At 42.9% G+C, this 17,743-nt stretch overlaps 3 protein-coding genes across 7 annotated transcripts in view; all 3 read left to right on the top strand.

Moving 5' to 3' along the window:
* Nucleotides 1–5,034: 5,034 nt before the first annotated feature.
* skap1 (src kinase associated phosphoprotein 1) overlaps nucleotides 5,035–17,743 on the top strand; it is a 53,819-nt gene continuing 41,110 nt past the window's right edge. For 2 of the 3 annotated variants that reach the window (XM_020604727.1, XM_020604725.1), the window contains exon 1: nucleotides 5,035–5,384. In XM_020604727.1, coding sequence (XP_020460383.1) covers nucleotides 5,180–5,384 — 205 coding nt within the window. In that variant the 5' untranslated portion in view covers nucleotides 5,035–5,179. The remainder of the gene's footprint in view (nucleotides 5,385–17,743) is intronic. The other variant, XM_020604724.1, reaches the window with a different exon arrangement.
* Nucleotides 8,655–12,664, top strand: LOC109962748 (homeobox protein Hox-B3). 3 transcript variants are annotated; one of them, XR_002275310.1, is made up of 4 exons: nucleotides 8,691–8,927; nucleotides 9,922–10,270; nucleotides 11,078–12,188; nucleotides 12,579–12,664. XR_002275310.1 is itself a non-coding variant. In XM_020604733.1 (3 exons), exons 2-3 carry the CDS (start codon nucleotides 10,015–10,017, stop codon nucleotides 11,617–11,619), a joined length of 798 nt encoding a protein of 265 aa, XP_020460389.1. In that variant the 5' UTR covers nucleotides 8,655–8,927; nucleotides 9,922–10,014; the 3' UTR covers nucleotides 11,620–12,353. The 3 variants fall into 3 exon arrangements, 2 of the variants coding, with proteins under 2 accessions (XP_020460389.1, XP_020460390.1); XM_020604733.1 differs by lacking the exon at nucleotides 12,579–12,664 and having other exon boundaries at nucleotides 8,655–8,927; nucleotides 11,078–12,353; XM_020604734.1 differs by lacking the exons at nucleotides 8,691–8,927; nucleotides 12,579–12,664 and having other exon boundaries at nucleotides 9,713–10,270; nucleotides 11,078–12,353.
* Nucleotides 12,818–14,089, top strand: hoxb1b (homeobox B1b). Its single transcript, XM_020604742.1, has 2 exons — nucleotides 12,818–13,387; nucleotides 13,640–14,089. The coding sequence occupies exons 1-2, from the start codon at nucleotides 12,829–12,831 to the stop codon at nucleotides 13,810–13,812; spliced, it is 732 nt and encodes a 243-aa protein (XP_020460398.1). The 5' UTR covers nucleotides 12,818–12,828; the 3' UTR covers nucleotides 13,813–14,089.

The raw sequence follows: 17,743 nt of genomic DNA, 5'->3' as shown, positions 1-17,743 counted from the left end.
ACGGCCGCTGGAGCCTGATAGGGGATGGTTTGTGAAGTGTGCAGGCTGGCTGCCGGCGAGAGCTCGAGATAAGAAAGGCAACGACAGCCTGGGTGTTGTTACGTGGTGTTGGTTGCATGTTTCCCTCCTGCATCAGCTCATTTCATGTTGTCACCCCTCTGTCCATCACACACCCTCACGGTGAAGCCAGAGTCTAGCAGCCAACCCCCTCTGTTGTTGCTGTTGTTCAGTGCAGTTGCTAATGTTGTGGATTTTCTGTAAAATTGTAGATATGACTGGACCTGATGGGAAAAGGGCCCGAACTGCGTACACCCGCTACCAGACGCTAGAGCTGGAGAAAGAGTTTCACTTCAATAGGTACCTAACCAGACGGCGGAGGATAGAGATAGCCCACGCCCTGTGTCTTTCCGAAAGACAGATCAAAATCTGGTTTCAGAACCGCAGGATGAAGTGGAAGAAGGACAATAAACTGAAAAGCATGAGTCTTGTAACAGGAGCAAGCGCCTTCCACAACTGAACAACTTTTACGGAGAGTAAAATAATCAGAATTTAAAAAAAAAGAAAGAAAAGAGAAAGAAATCCATGAGTACTGTAAAGCTATTGAAAGCGCAGCACCTTCCAGCATGCTATTGTGATAGAAAACCAAGTATTCTGTGGTCTTTAAATGCCATTTTTAGTTTCCTGTTGTTGTACTACGATAGCTTAGACGTCCTGTTTGGAAAAATGAGATGTAAATATTACTGGGGGTTTTACCTGTCCAAGCTCTTTGCCTCCTCTCTCTCTGTCTCTGTCTCTCTCTCTCTCTCTCTCTCTCTCTCTCTCAAAAGTGTTTTAACTTGAGCTCTTTATTGTAACGTCTTGACGGTCTAACAGGAGTAAATTCAATGTACAGTTTAAAAAAGAGGAAGTTTCCAAACCACATGCTGCTCTTCATTGAATGTAATGTACTGCGGGGCCATTCAAAGCGCTTTAGTGTAACGTTTCCTGCTATTTTTGATGGTTATCTTGTGGCCAGACCCATGAACTTTCATCAACAAGCCAATGTGTAGCTTTAGGATATTTTGTGCATCTATTATTATTATTATTATTATTATTATTATTATTGTTTAGAGCTAATTATGAGCAATGCAAATGTATTCAACCTGTCAATGTGATAAACTTTGAGTGCAAAGGGTTCTTCTGTGGGTAGGCAGTGATGTAAGCTTTTTCGCCAATAAGCTTTTTGTATTTGTAAGTGAATTCATAGCGCTTGAAAATAAAGTTTCTCTCAATTGCTTTGAACGTGTCTGGACTTTATCAGAACGAACACACACGAGCCCTCGCTCGTATTTAGGGCGTGTTAACAAGTTTGGTCCGTTTCGACCCGAATTCGACTCATTAATGATTAACCTGTCCGAACTGTTAAAACGTCACACGAACAACCAGATTTTGGAGCATTTTCTGATGCGTTTCTCGAGCTTGTTTAGCAGAGACAGAGTGAAAGAGAAGACTTTTTTAAGACTTACCTCCTTCTGAGCTCTTTGCAGCGAGACGCGTGTTTGCCCTGTGGGAAACGGGTTAAAATCCCCCCAGAAGTGGCTTTGCTTTACAGGTATACTGACACGGCTGAAGTTGGTAAAAATCCCCCTAACCAAAGATTGTAAAGGCCTATATTACTTACAGACTGTGAAAAGTCACGTGAGGTCCATAAAGTTGGTTTTATGGTTTTGGGGAGTAGACAATGTACTATATAATTCACAACCTTGAATGAAAGTGACGGCTTAACTGCATGGATGGGCCTGGGGAAGGAAGTGGTGTCCAGTCAGATTTAGTTACTTCAAGCTGCTGGAAAACTTGGGATTTCTGTTGTGGCTGCTGAATTCTGCTTTAAAATATCAAATTAAATATTACAGGTTTTTTTTTTAAATTGTGGCTTATGGGTGAAAATTGTAGTTTTAAAAAATACCGTTTCCCCTCATACAGTCTAGGACCAAAAACACATTTGTTCCACATTTTACCTGCAGAAAATCCCGAATTACTTGACATTTCAAATGCTTTGCTATAATAAAAAAAAAGTTGAAAACTGTCCATAGACTGTTTTACGGGCCTGTTTAATTGTGATTAGTCTCGCACTGAAAATAAAGAAACACACAAAGCTCTTTATTTAGCAAAAACAACATGTTTCGGAAGGAAATAAAAATATGATCACTGGACTAATTCGAAGCTGTGTGGAGCAGCCGTGAGCCGAACCTATCTACCCCGGTCCGCCAAGTCACCGAGCGGCCACAGGTGAAGTCCCGGACACCCCCGAGCCGGACACAGCCTGCACCTAGTCCACATGGACAAATCCCACATACTGAGCTATGGTGCAGTGTTTACCGGCCACTAATAAAACATAAGGATAATATCTCCAGGAAACTGTATACACGACTTACGCAGCATTTTTAAAGTCTTTTCAAACTAATTTCAGGTAAAAAAAAGTGAAACCCACTGGCGCTATATGGGTTCAGGACATTATCCACATATTCATAACTATTAAGTGGCAATTTAAGCAGCATAATGAGTGTTGCATATTGATAGGGGTAATCTGTAGCCGGATCTCATGCATAATTCATCGCGCCGGGGATCATCGCTGGGTCAGGAGACGGTGCAGACTGCAGCCGCAGATGCGTCAGGAGGAAGCGCACTGCTGCCACACTTTGCACCGTCACCACAGAGACTCCGCTCCGAATAAAACTGCGTTTTGCATAGTAGACTTAAATATTTTTGTAATTTAAAAAAATCTCTGCAAACAGGCTGTGAGCATTTAACAGACTGAAGTCCACTTTCATCTGCTCTGCTTTGCACCTACTTTGGTTTAATAGTGAGAAAATGTGCACAGAAATTGGGGTAAAATCACAGTAAATGAAAGCACCAGAAAGAATCAAAGCCACCGTTTATTAACCGCACATGGGTTCTATTTTGAGAAGAACATCTATGTGATACAGCTTCAGATTCAGCAGTTAATCTGAATAATACATAGAACGGAGTGGAGAGGATTAAAGTGTACTCATTTGATTCTCTAATTAAATCAAACAAATCAAGCCTCATGTGAGAAACCATCTTAAATCCCACAGCTCTCAAATGGAATTCGCGGCAGTCTTGTTCCTTTGACCCTAATGATAAAATACATGAAACAAAAGGTCACCCTGGACGTTTTTGGGAGGCCGGGCTGTCGTTCACATGTGGCGGCGGACTCCAGTTCCCAGGTGCAATGCAGCGGCGCCCCCAGCAGAGGGCGCCTCAGACCGAGCCGCCTCATGATGGATGGCTTTTTATTTAATCATCGGGGGCATGTGGGGTGCACAGCACAAACAGCGTGTCACTCCCAGCGTGTTTGTCACTTCTGTCTTCGGGTTTGCACGGGCTGAGCGGGGGACTCCACCTTTAGGCCCTGACACCGAGCTGAGAGGCTTTTGGAGGCCGTGGCCTTTACATTTAAACTCTGGATCTGGTTTAATGCAGCCTCAGATTCATGATTTGTTTTGTTTTGTTTTCATAAAGTTCACCATGTGAGATTTTCAGCAGCTTTTTACTTGTCTACAAAAACACAACTTTTTTTTTTTATTCCACTGCATTTTTTCAGATTGTTATTTTACATTAATAACATAAGTTAAGATAATAAAATACAACACATTTTGTTTTGGCTTATAACCTCAAATAAAATCTGTGCTGTGTCTCCTTCAGATGCCTAGAAGAGTAGTTAGCAGAAATATGCCGAACTGTTTTATTTAAGGTCAAATCATCCAAAATTTCACAAAAAACAAAACATTAAAACATTCTAGTTGAACTTTGTTTTTTCTTCTTCTCCTGTTAAATCATCGCACAGTCCCTCAGATTTATCTTGTGACTCTGGAAAGGGGCCAGAGCCATAGGTTGGGCACTACCTGACCTAAACTGGCCAAGTGTATTTCAGACTGCTGTCATATATAATAATGTATCAGTCACAGAGGACGGGTTTCTGCAGAACAAGTGTTTTTCCTTGTCATACTTCCAGTATATTTTGCGCGTAGTTTACTTAAAAAATTTCCAAGAAATGCAAGATTTTAAAAAAATGATTTTTAGATCGTGCTCCTGGCTTTAAGTAAAGGATCTGTGAGGCTGAAGAAAGGAGAAACTCGTGTTATATGGAAACGATTTTACGTTTTAACTATCGAAAAGCCCTGACGCCGAGAGGGACACACCTCACTCACCTGCAGCCGGAGACACTGTGCTCATCATGTTCAACTATTAGAAAACAAACCCGTTTAACAGGAGGTGAGATCTGTCCAAACCCGTGAACGTGTTTCCGCTGGACCACTGGAATGGTTTTAATAAGCATTCCTTCTAAACCACCAACGAGGACTGTGGAGTTGCCAGTTTGACAAGATGAACCAAAATCCACGTGTTATCAACATAAAACATTTCAAACGCAAGACTTTGTGGATTAAAATGACTTGTTTATAACAACAATGGCTTATATATATAAAGACAAATGCAGTTTATGAACATTTGTCACACATTTTATTTACTTATTCACTTTTATAATACGCGTTAATAACTTATTAGCGTTTATAACAACGGGGGTTGACGGTTTCTTTTAATTCTTTCATTACTAAATAAAGAGATAAGCACCGATCAGAAGGATTTCTTCACCAGACCTGGCAACTGGGAACTGATTATAACTGACCTACAAAGTATAAAGCATTAGATTAACAAAAGGCTTCATTTACACTTGATACAAGGCGCCGTATTAGCAGAATGTACTGTTTTGATTTTTAAAAATACTTTTAGCAGCAGTTCTAGTTCATATTTTATCAATTGTATGGTTTGAATAGAAGGACTGTTACGCAGGCTTCGCGCAGAGCCTGACCACCTGTCACCTATACACACCCTGTAGATCCGAATTTGTGTAAATACAACGGCAGCCACAAGTTCGCATCTTGGGGAGTTTGTAGGTGATGACACTTCACCTCGGGGAGAAGAGGAACAAGCCCAGAAAGTAGGCTTTGCTTTCTACAAGTTCGCCAGTGAAAGAAAGTTTGGGAGATGTATAAACTGACCCCAGTAGCTGCTGTGCTCCTGGAAATGAAACGTATATTGTTGAGAGTGGAGCTCTGCCCAGGGCTGCGGGGCTTCAGCTGTCCTGGCTGCGTTTCTTGTCTTTTAGCCGTTGCAGAATATGACATGTGTGGAAGCAGGCGGACGAGCCCTCGGTGCGCGCATTGTTCGCCACACCATTTATCACGTTTTCTTTTCACTGTCTGTAGCCGAGGAGGAGTTGTGTAGTTTGCAGAGGAGTGTGAGCAGGACCGCCACAAACCCACCCCAGTGCCCAGTGCACGGAGACGCTGTCCTGGTGACAAGATGGGACCGCAAAGGAAAAAGTAAGTTTACTAAAGTTGTTGAAAAGTGCAGAGCTCGAGTCAGAGGTGAGGGAACAGTCGTGTAGCAGGCGGGAAACCCACCATGAACACGTTTTAGAACACATCGGGGCATCTTAGGTGTATTAACTTCCACTGTCATTGGTTATCTGCTCACACTATGTTGGCACATATTGATGGATATCTGCTAAAAACCACACTATACTGCGTTATAAACCATTTATTAAATGTTTAAATACTGATTTTAGACTTAAGGCCACAATAGCGTGACTGCAACATTTACTCAACAACTGTACTGAAGTACTATGGAGGCACTGTGTGTGTGTGTGTGTGTGTGTGTGTTTCCATTTTCTGCTACTTTACTTTTACTCTGTTGCATTTTAGAGACAAAAGGTTTTACTCGACCTTTATTTGATTAGTTTAGTTGGCCTGCAAATCCAGATGTCTTTCTTTCTTTGTCCTTTCCACTTACATGCATGAGGGGGTCACAATATTAGGAACCCCTCTGGATGTTGTAATGGATGGCATTTAACTGTCAGGCGTAATGTGCTTGGTGAGTTTAGTGTGTAAATGTTTGCTTTGATGTGGAAAATGATGTTTTCTATAGGTTTCCCCCTTGATTTTAATATTTGTGTTTTGATCAAACATACACACATATCTATTTATCTGCTTAGGTGTGGGGTGGGGAACGAACTTGGTGCCGCTGTTGATTCCTCTGTGAACGAGTTCAGAGCAACACTTCCCCTGGTTCCTGCAGCTACTTGTCAAGAGAGTTGGCAGCGCACTGTATTTGTCAGCAGGCCTGCAGACTGAATGGAGGGTGGGTGGTGCTCGGTGAGGATGTGGGGGTGTGCATGTCCATCACAGACCAGACAGGCAGGCTGGAGACTGCGGTGGTGATGGAGATGATGGGAGGTGAAGTGCAGCTCAGGGATTTCGTCATATCTGAGTGACAACTAGGAGCAGCTCGAACACTTATTTATATTTACGCTGCGTGTCTCCATTTGCAAGCCCCCCCCCCCCCCCCCCCCCCCCCTCTTCGCTGGCTCATACATCAGGAAGGTTTACACTCTTTTAAGACAGTGCACTTACTGCTGATTTCTCTGTATTTATATGTCACGTTTTATAGCAGCACAAACGGTGAGATTTATGAGCCATATACAGATATTAAGTAGCTACACCTCTGTATCCTCTAGTGGCGGAAGTACATTTACTATTTTGAGATAGTGTATTTCCATTTTGTGCTTAGACTCAAATATTTGTACTTTTAATGGCATTGCATTTACTTGATAACTTTAGTTATTTTGCAAATTCAGATTTTTGATAACAAGATATAATCAGCAAATACATTCTGATGTATCATTTCTTATAGATCATTGATCCCTGGGAGAAAATTCCCAAGACACCCAGCAGCTCTACATTAAAGGGATGCTTGCTTGCACATTAACACTTAAATAGGTCTACCTTATTCTGAAATTGGACTTTCTGCACATGGAGAATTTTCAGTTTGGGTACTTTAAATATACTTTGAGGCTAATACTTCTGTACTTCTACCCAAGTGACATTTTGAATGCAAGACATTTACTTGTAACAGAATATTCGTACACAGTAGTTCTTCTTTTCTTTAAGTAAAAGGTCAGAGCGCTTCCATGCAGTAACTGGGATGGTCACAATATTAGCAACACCTCTTAGTGTAACACAGTAAAGCTGTTTGACAAAAAGCTCTTGGCACAGTAAAGTACACTGGAAGCTGCTTAAGCCGTATCTCATGGTCTCTATCAGCCCAGGAGTCACTGTTACATCATGACAGGTGGAGTTGGTGGAGCAAGTTTACAGATCATTAAGTAAAGGTACCAATAGCATAACGTCTGTAGTATTCTGTTGCCTTAAAAGTCTTTCAATTATAATACTATTTAAGTATCCCTGGTGAACTTAAAGTAGTAAGTAAAAGTACTCAAAGCAGAAAAACTCCCCATGGGTGTTATGTTTTACATGTAGCAGTTACTACTGCTGTGTTGCACTGTGAGCTACTGTAAAGATTTTACTTTCTCTTTAGTAAATTGGTCTAGAACAACGTGTCACATTTGATAACTGAATCATAAAATCATTTTTCGTAAAGTGACTTTAGCTCTTACAGTACAATATTCCTTCAGAAATGTAGCAGAAGTACTGTATAAATGTGGCATAAAATGGAAGTAATAATAATAACAACTACCTCGAATTTGGACTGCAGGACCTGAGTAATACAGTTACATTCTAACACTGTGTGTACTAACAACATCTATTTCCTATTAATAGTTGATCTCCAGGTTCAACTGTAAATGAATGGACAGTTTCTACAACACAAGTTGAGTATTACACCCTCAGCTCCTGCAGGGCGGCATTAGCTGTGTGTGCCTAATAAACTGGCTGCTGGGTATATATGGGTACGAGTGAACTTCTGTGTGCAGCTGTAATGACATTGTGTGTAACTTTAAACAAAATAACACAGTAAACCTTCTCTTGGCACAACATTACAGTATCAGTTGCATCCCTGAAATGAAACACTGCCTGGTGGACACGGGGCCGCCCACTGCGGGCTGAGACAGGGGACATCCAGTGCTGGGAGTTGTTCTATGCCTCACGGATCAAAGACGGTCTTTTGCATTAATTAACCCTACTTAGTTAAATATTACCAACAAGATCCGATCAGAGCCATCGAGCATTACGGGAAGATGAGGGATCCAAGCGCCGCCAATCGATCCGCTGCAGCCGGCTCACGTAGCCCGGACCCGGTCCAGGCCTCGGTGTGCGCCGCTAATGGACGCTGCTGCTGACCGGTCAGTTTCCCCTTAGTGCGTTCAAGCGAGCCTCTCTGATCACTCATTTAAATTAGAATAAAAAAACACCCCAGTACATAAACAAGGCCTAATGCATTTGGTGTGAGAGTGTGGAAGAAGCCAGACTAAATAGCTTTTGCTGCTCAGTAATTTATGGCGTGGATCCTAAACGAGATGCTTGAATTTATTATTACAGCGCTGGACACGTTCCCAGGACTCTTTCAGCCGAACAGAGATGTGTGTGTGTGTGTGTGTGTGTGTGTGTGTGTGTGTGTGTGTGTGTGTGTGTGTGCATATTTCTGGACAGGAGATGCTATTTAAAAGCAGCCCAATAAAAATAAAAACCGGTAGCTTTGGGATCATTTTCCTTATCAAGAAAATCTAAATCCACTTAAAATCAGCGGCAAAAAATACTGCAGCCTTTCCTGCTCCCGTTAATGTTTTGAGATTTCCACTGTGATAATTCCGCAGAGGAAATCAACTTGCCATAGAAAGGCGCAAAAAAAGCCACTGTTCTGCAACCGAGCTTGCATGATCAGCAGAAAGGGTTTCTTTTTGCACACACACCCACAGCCGCTGTATGCAGAATGCAGGGCGGTGTGAGCTGCACAAACACCGTCCAGTCTGCTTCACCCCCAGAGCCACACCACCACCACCATCACGTCCTCTAATGTGAGAGAGCCGCTGTCTCTGCAAGGATTGTCCTAATCTGGGAGGTTTTCCAAAGGTGAGAGGAGCCGCTGTGTTTGTTTTCCGTGCGGGATGCATGTGGGCTGTGAAGGTAAGGCAGCCGGGCTGTTGTGCCGCGGACTGGGTTATGTGTCTTTATGATTTACGAGCCTGACTCCAGTCGCGGTTCAACCAGAGTTCATAAAGCTGCATGCCTCCAGACTTCTTCTCTACCTCACTCTGTTCCTCTCTGTCCTTAAAGCCGGTGCTCACTAATTTTGTTCTGTTTAATTTCGGAAGAAGAGTGAATTAAATATAATTAAGATCTTGGCTGGAAAGGTTTTCTTCTTTCAAATCGCGTTTTGTTTCCGTTCAGGGCGTAAAAACAGCTGCAGCGCACAATGGACTTTTGTGCCATTTTGTGTTTGATGGATGAGCTTTTCAGCCGAACGTGATATAACATTACATGTTTTTCTCTTGGAAATGTTAGAGACAGGACTATCCATTTGCTGAATAAAGGCTTGTATTTATCAACAGCAAGGCCTAATGTAATTTCAAAAAGCACACTAGTGCAAAGAGGATACAACGATGTATATTTATATTAAATGTATTCATGGGCCTATTTGAGATGTCTGTGTTTAGACTGACGAGTATTAGTGTTTGCCATTTGTTCTTGTTGCTGTTATTGCTAGTGTCTCATTTGTCATCTTATCTTTGTTGAGACAAACACAAATCCTAAAAAAGAATCTAGTTTTAGAACCTGATATCCACCGTGCTACTTGTATTATAACAAATAAGAAGAAGAATGACAATAACCTCATTACAGGGCAGAGAGGTCTGGCTTATTGTAAAGGGTAAACAAAGAGAATTGCTTAGATTTTACACTCCAGTTGGTGTTTTTCAATCTCTATTTCCACCGAACTCTTAGTGTTCCGTTGCCTCTCTAGCCAGGAGAGGTTTGCTATTCATGTCAGCAGACTATTGAGCTGATAAGATGGATCATTCAGTCTCCTCCCTGACTCTGTCTCCGTCTTTTTTCTGGATCCTCTCAGGCCAGAAGCCCAGGGCTCTCTGGAAACCTGTCATGTGACATTTGGCTGCCAACACTCCGTCAGAAGGTCAAAGGGGGCCCCGGTGCACAGTTCATGGAAATGCAGAAAAGCAACGCTGCACACAGCATCCAGCACCAGGACTTCTTCAGCGACTCTCTGCAGGATGCCTGCGGGTTTGGCAGCATTCACCAAGCAGCCGCAAACCAACAGCTGGCACCGGCGGAGATGTTTGAGTTTCCTCGGAGGTCAAAACAACAGCAAAGCCCGCAGTTTCCCATGAGCAAAAAGATTTTCCCCTGGATGACAGAGTCCAGGCACAACAACCAGAAACACGGCAGGAGAGTCGCAGGTCTGTAAGGGGCCATTTTCAAATGAGGCCTTTACATTTCTGCCCCTGCAAAGAGCTCTAAACAGTTATAGCTCATATGTGTCATGATCAAAAGGTCAGGGAGCCAATAATTAGCTTCGACCGGGCACGTAGGCCCAAATAACATTTATTTGTAGAGCAGACACAAAGCTGAAACAGGAAAAGAAACAAATTAAAATGCCTGAAATGATTTGGGCAACACAAGATTAAAGTGGCAGAGCCCAGGAACATAATGACTCCAGAAATGAAATGGGCTTTTAATACCGATAGGAATGTTTCTCTTTATGTGAAAAGTATAACTCCCCTATGATACTAAACTCTCCACTGAAGTCACGTTTATTTGGGCGAAAATCACAAGCTGCTGATTAGAACAACCTATTCCTTTAAGCTCGATTTAGAAACGAAAGGAAAATCTGTGTGAGACCAAAAATATCCGGTACTGCCACAAATTTACAGACAGAACACTTTAGAAAAAAACAGCTAAATATGTCAGACAATGGTCTGTAACACACAAACACCCGCTGATTCTTCTTTTGTTTCTGTTGTGTGCTTGTGTTGTGCTCGACTCATTGTTTATTTATTTATGTAAGATCATTTGGGGTAGGTTCACTTTAGAATAAATGGAACAACATAATGTGAAGGGAGAAAACGGACTGACAGGTAGAAAACGACAGAATGATCTTGAACTTACAAAGTACAAGTGTGAATAAACTCGAAAGGAGAGAAAGACAATGAAACCTCCCATTTCGCTCCATCAACTTTGGTTTCTCCAACCGTTTTTCTCCACAGACCGCTCCTTCAACGAGACGTGTCCGAGCGCGACGCCGGTCTTCAAGCGGACGCGCACAACGTACACGAGCGCGCAACTGGTGGAGCTGGAGAAGGAGTTCCACTTCAGCCGCTACCTGTGCAGACCGCGGCGGGTGGAGATGGCCAGTCTGCTCAACCTGCACGAGAGGCAGATCAAGATTTGGTTCCAGAACCGGAGGATGAAGCAGAAGAAGGATGAGAGACTGCAGGGCCTCTCCTCCTCCCCTCCGCCCTCTCCCTCCGCCCCGGGCAGCCCCACTCTGTCGAGCCTGGGTTATGTCCGTCTGGGCGGGGATTACCAGCCGGCCTCCCCTCCGTTCAAGTCCCAACAACAGCAGCCGGCGTACCCGGCAGAATACTCCAAATACTTCACCCTCGGCCCACAGTTTGAGGAGCACTACAACCCGCACAACACCGCCAACACAACTAATCCAGGTCTGGACCTGCACGGGTCGTATTTGTCCCAGAGCTGCACTCCGCAGGACAGAATCCTGCGAGCTCCAAAACTGACTCATCTGTAGCAGAAAAGTCTTCACTGATCTGATGCATAAGACTTATTGGAATAATAATTTCAGCATTAGTGTCAAGTTGTACTTCTACTTATTTATTTGTATCCATGACTTTTACAGCTGGGCCTCGTTCCTTCAGGCATCAGGAAAAGCTCCAGCTTATCTTGAATTAAAGTGTTCATTATTGTTATTTAGGTTAAATACAAAGCAGTTTTCGCTCTCCAGGGAGTAAATAAGACGAAATGCACCCAAAACGTTCACAAAAACGGCAGCTCCCTTTTTTCTTAAAGCTTAATTAGCACTTGAGGTCTAGAACATTGCGTTATCTCTACTTAATTACCCTTACGGATGACTGTGGACGTGGTAGGCTTTAGAAGATATTACATTAGAGTCTCAGTGTCGTTAACTCTCAAGCAAGGCGAAAAGAGAAGCCAGAAAAGCCTGTATAATTCTTAAATGCTCTTTTAGAGGCGAAGTGGGCCACACAAGCTGCCTATCTTTAGAAAGAGCGCATGATGGATCACCGAGGTCACAGCGCTGCCTGAGTCAGAGGAGATCCGTGTGAGCCGGGAAGTGTCTTGGTAATAAGCCAATGTACATTTTGATCATAATCAAATGTTGAGTTTCATTATTGAAATATCCCTTCGGAAACCTTTTTTCCACCCTGAGAATTAATCGAAATGGTGCGTAACAAATAATATCACCGCTAAAACAGCACAGACCATAAAAAGGTTAAAACATGATATTATTATTTTGCATTGCTTTTAAGTTTAGGTGTGGTGACAATAATATTAATTATAATAATGCATAATCCGGGTCCTATTTTCTGTTCTTTGGAGGACATTATTATTATTTTAACGTTTATAATGCTAAATGGTTATTATGATTGTTATTACTTACTTAATGGTCATTAATTTGTTATTGTGAGCTCTTAGCCTGAAACTGTGTCCTGATGTTTGTGTTCTTATCAGATGGATGAGCGCGTTTGATTGAAGCATTTGTCATGTAAATGCAGGCCGCTTGATGGACGAGGCAGCAGACCTGACAGTGCTGTAGGCCCGTTGCCATTGGCGTGGAGCGGGGTCACATGGTGTGTCAGGAAGGTGATATGAGGGTGGAAGGCAGTTTTACAGCTTTGACATACTACCTAGAAGGGCAAAGGGAGCACCGATTAATGAGTGCTGAGTCCTGATCAGGTCAGAACAAACACAAAGCGCCAGGATGAACTCCTACTTAGACTACCCTGTGTGCAGCCGGGGAGCAAATATTTTCAGTGCCAAGACGGGATACCACAATTTGAACCATGGATACGTGTCGTCCAACTCATGCGCAACAAGTGATAGTTACACACCAGACGGGCGCTTAGTTGCTGCAACTTCCGCGCCACACCAGACTCAGAGCCTCCCTCTGCACCACCAGACACACGTCAACTTGGATCTGCAGTTCACAGCCCCGGGGAACCCCATGTATGGGTCACCTCTGGAGTACGGACATCACCACTATGGCCTCGCTCCAGAGCAGGATCGGAGCTTCCTTCATGCGCAAGTTTCACCCCTTGGAACAAACATGGCTCCCTACACCGGGGACAGCTGCGGGCCTGGAGTTGCAACGGGCAGCCAGTATCTGCATTTTGGCAACGGAGATCAGAGGCAGCAAGAATATTCAGAAGGTACTTACACGAGGTTAGCGCCCCAAAGTAGTGAGAAGGATTTGGAGCATATGGAGGAAACTTCTAAAACATTCGACTGGATGAAAGTGAAGAGGAATCCACCTAAAACAGGTTTGTTCATCCTTAGACTGATTTGAGAATTAGGTGAAGTGCAGTTTAGGGATCCCATGAAACCTGTGAGTTAATAATATGTGGCCACAGTGCGTAAAACACAACCCAGTTGTTATAATGATGCCGCACTGTTTTAAATTGTTCTGACGTGTGTTTTCCCCCCATTCATTCCCACAATTTTCATTCACATCTTAACCCACGCATAAGCTCCATGATTTTCTCCATCACCCATTCACCCACTGCTCTCCACAGCTGTCCTGTCGGAGTTCGGGGTTCCTGGCCAGCACAACGTGATCCGCACCAACTTCACCACCAAGCAGCTGACCGAGCTGGAGAAGGAGTTCCACTTCACAGAAGAAGCGCGAGAAACTGGGCTGCGTTTTAGTCAACACTCCGGCACCTGCGGAGAAAGTCTCCGGGCCTGACACGTCTCCAAAGGCGAAAGACTGTGAATCATGAGCTAACTTCAAAATATGACTGTGGAGGCCTGATCAGCACCATGCCATAAAAACTGTGAAAATGCTTGTGGACTTGTGACATAGCAGGGTCTGTCCGTGTCTGCTGATGTGCTCGATTCCTGAAGCTGTATGCTGAGAAACTTTTAAAAATGTTTTTCATCCGTTCTTGTATTTTGCAGTCCTCCTATCATAAGCCCATACTGTTTTGTGTTGAGCACTGAAATACTCAGTGTCATTGTTTGCACTATTTATTTACAGGGTATTTTCACACAATTGTTCAGATGATTTAGCTTAATAAAGTCTATAAATTGAAAAAGAAAGCTGCATTTGCTGTTTAAGTAAAGGGGAAAAAGCAATAATACTGATTCAGTCCAATGAAATTTTACATTTTTAAACAGAATTTGTTCCCTTTGGCAAAGACTATTTCTAAATTGTTCTAAATTTGAACATTTCTGAGAGGTATTACATACTCCTCTGTTAAAGTTCCTTTGCATAATGTGACAAGAGGAATCTCTTACAACACATGGGGTGGTTCCCAGTGACCTTTTCACCTCAAAATACCTGCAGGGGCTCTAAACATGGCAACAAACTTCAGATAGCCCCTCCCTTGATTTGTTACCCAAATTCCACTTGGATACAGGTTGCCACAGAAATCCACTTGCATTTCATATGGTTCAAGTTTAATATTCTAAAATAAAAACAGCCAAGTTTTCCTTTTAAAACTGAGAAGCGAAACTGATAATTTGACATCTCACTGCTCGTGTTGGCTTTGCTTGTAGGTAAACGTTTGCCAGACCTGACCACCTAGTTTCTTCTGATGGTAACGGGGCAGCAGGTTCAATATTTGCACTGGGTGTTAGGTTTGCACACACAGATTGTGCTCCAGCTGCACTGGCCTGTTGGTGTCCTTTTTCCTAAAGCTGAGGTTCACGCAGAGTTCAGGCACAAATGAATGCAGAGTCGATATGTCAAGGCACAAGAGTAGCTCAGAGAAGTTAACTCAAGGCCTCTCATACTGTTGGGTTTTGCAGGTACTGCTTTAAGACTAATAAGGATGCAGGTCATTTAGACAATGCTCTACTTTTGTGCAAAGTTGAAACTGTTCTATGCCTCTGAAAACCATGTTTCTGGAAATGGAAATCAGCAATCATTTGAAATATATCTGCATGAGCATGCAGTTCTCCCATAACTATATTAAAAATTAATACAGTTCCACGAATAGAGGTTACAGTTGAAATACCATACGGCCCATTACTGTAAATTAGAAAAGGGTGAAGAGGTTTGTTGTCATGCATTTCTTTACAAGCCAAAAGCTTCCTGTTCACAAGAGCCACAAGGCCAAGGACTGGGGAGGTGACAATCGATAACGGCGAATAGCGACAGATTCAACATCCAAAAAGGGGACGGTGCAGAGAACGAGTGTGGGACTTCATTCCAGAGGTGTGATCCCTGCCATCTCTGTAGGTAATACCTCAGCACTCCCAGTGGGCTCTCCATCTGGAGGTGTCACAGTCGGCTGCAGCAGAAACCAGGAAGACAGATGTTGAGCTGGGGGAGAGGAGGAGGATGTTTTCACCTTGGGATCAGCGTAGTCCCTCTTTGCCTTCTGTTGGAAAATATAGGGCAAGGAGAAAAGAGGAGCAGGAAATTGTTAATGAACACAGAAGGGACAAGAAAAGAAATCCTTCATGGGCACAAAAATAATCAGAAAGTTCACAGCAGCCAACCTCTTTCTCCTCAGATATCTTACTGATCTTTAGCTGACCTGGCCCCCTCTGCGCTTTGTTTGAGGTCAACCCAATACTGTTTGTACCACATGCTGCTTGCAGTTGTTGCAGGCTCTTTTACAAGTCTATTGCCAGACTCACTTCCTTGTTTTCTACCAGTTTTTCTGTGGCTTGTCACTCTGCAGGGCCCCGGGGCTTCAAAGGAAAACTAGATACACTATTCATAGGCTAACGGGGGGTTGGTGAGCTGAGAGATAGCACAGAGGAGTCATTTCTATTGGCAGATATCAAAGCCAGCTATTTAAATTAGCACTATTTATATGTCATATATACAGCACATACTCTAGTCACAACAATCAGAAATAAGTGAAGCATCAAAGCATCTGCTGAAAATTATGAGAGAAGTTTCCACCAAACTGAGCAATACTGACAATATTTTGATATATGTATGACTTGCAATCGGACTTTTTCAGGGACAGAACAGTAAAGCAAATAAAACTAATTTCCATAATTGTTCCGGGCGTTTTTTACAGTCCGCTAACCTTTATGAAAGTGAAGAAAGGCCTTATGGCTAACCAAAGCAATGATATACTGCAAATTAACAAAACTGGAAAATTCAATCAGCAATGATTCATCGATTAGTTGTCCAACGAAAAGTTAAGGCCAACAATTCTGAGAACTGAAAAGATCAGAACTTGTCATGTGAAGACTTAATGCTCTTCTTTGTCATACATGGCAGTAAACTGAATATGGAGTGTTGGTTGGATAAAGCAAGACATCTGAGGACATCACCGTGGGATGTGGGAAATTATAAATTGCACCTCTTGCATATCTTCCCGTGATGGAAGAGATCCCCTTTCTTAATCTGAATCAAGCGTCTAATGCTGTTGTAAAGAGCTGTAAAGCATATTTATGACTTATGACATCAGGCTACAGCATATAAATAAATATAACTTGATAGTTTTAGCTATTTATTATGATTTAGTGACTAATTGAGAAAATATTTTGCACATTATTACTAATTATATTTGCAGCCCTTTATAGAGTATATCCAGGTATATGGGTGACAAGTCAAAGTAAAAACCAGCATAAAGAGAACCAACTTGTTAGTGCCGAGTCTCCAGAGCAGCGTCAGGTCTCCTCTGTCAGAGGGAGGAAACATCCTCCTTCCAACCAGATCCCCTCACTGCCTCACTGTGTCAAACCCACTGTGTCGTCCTCATTCAGTGATCTAGAGCTGCAGCCATGAGTCAGTTCACTGGTAGAAAATTAACCAGCAGCTAACCAGAAGCAACAGTCACCGACATGTTCTGGTTCCACCTTCTTTAATGTGAGGAGCTGATGCTTTTCTTTGTCAGACATGAGAATAAACTAAACATCGGTGGATTTCTTGGCTGGAAAGAATGAGACGTGAAGATACCACCTCTAACTCTGTGTCAATGGGAGGTTTTCCTAATGTCCGAGAATAAAAAGAATAAAAAGATAAATCAAGAAAATAATAAGCAGGTTAATCAGTGACCCCTGATGTTTTTAAATTTCCACTCAGTTACTCTGGACTTTCATTTGTCACCCGTGTGTGTGCGTCACCTGATCTGAAGATTTTTACCAATATTTATTTTAATATCCACAATTTCTTTCACAGATATTGTTGATCTAAGTATGAGGATAAATTCTGCCTAGATATGACTGGCACACTCTCATCTGCCTTTGTTATGGCATTGAGGCTCTTTTTAGCTCAGCCAGGAACATTCTTGACAACCATCCCCCATCCGAGTCAGGCTCTGTTGGATCTGGAAGCACCAGCCGACCTGAAGCCCCTGTCTCCCGGGTCCCTCTGCGACTGCATCTTTTTCCTGCTCCATCAGCATCGTAACTGAGAAAGACAAGTGACTTGGCCAGGGTTAACATCTTAATACTCCCCGGGATTGCCTCCAGGATCCAAATGGCTACCCCTAATAGTTTTCCTCCTCTGTGTGCCTGTCAGGCCACCATGACTATATGCCATAAGAAAAACAAGTCTAGCTTAGAGGCTGAGTAACAAAGCAGCACAATGAAATAATGAGGGGTGGTGAGGAAGAACAGAGCGCCCATGAAACATTTGGTGTAAAGACAGGTCTGAAGTAATGCTCGCTGCCTGGGCCCTGATGTGCCCCTGCCTGGATACTTTGCAT

This window comes from Monopterus albus, unplaced genomic scaffold (assembly GCF_001952655.1).
Source record: "Monopterus albus unplaced genomic scaffold, M_albus_1.0 scaffold67.1, whole genome shotgun sequence".
Classification (NCBI taxonomy): domain Eukaryota; kingdom Metazoa; phylum Chordata; class Actinopteri; order Synbranchiformes; family Synbranchidae; genus Monopterus; species Monopterus albus.
This window is presented reverse-complemented; position numbering and strand designations above follow the sequence as displayed.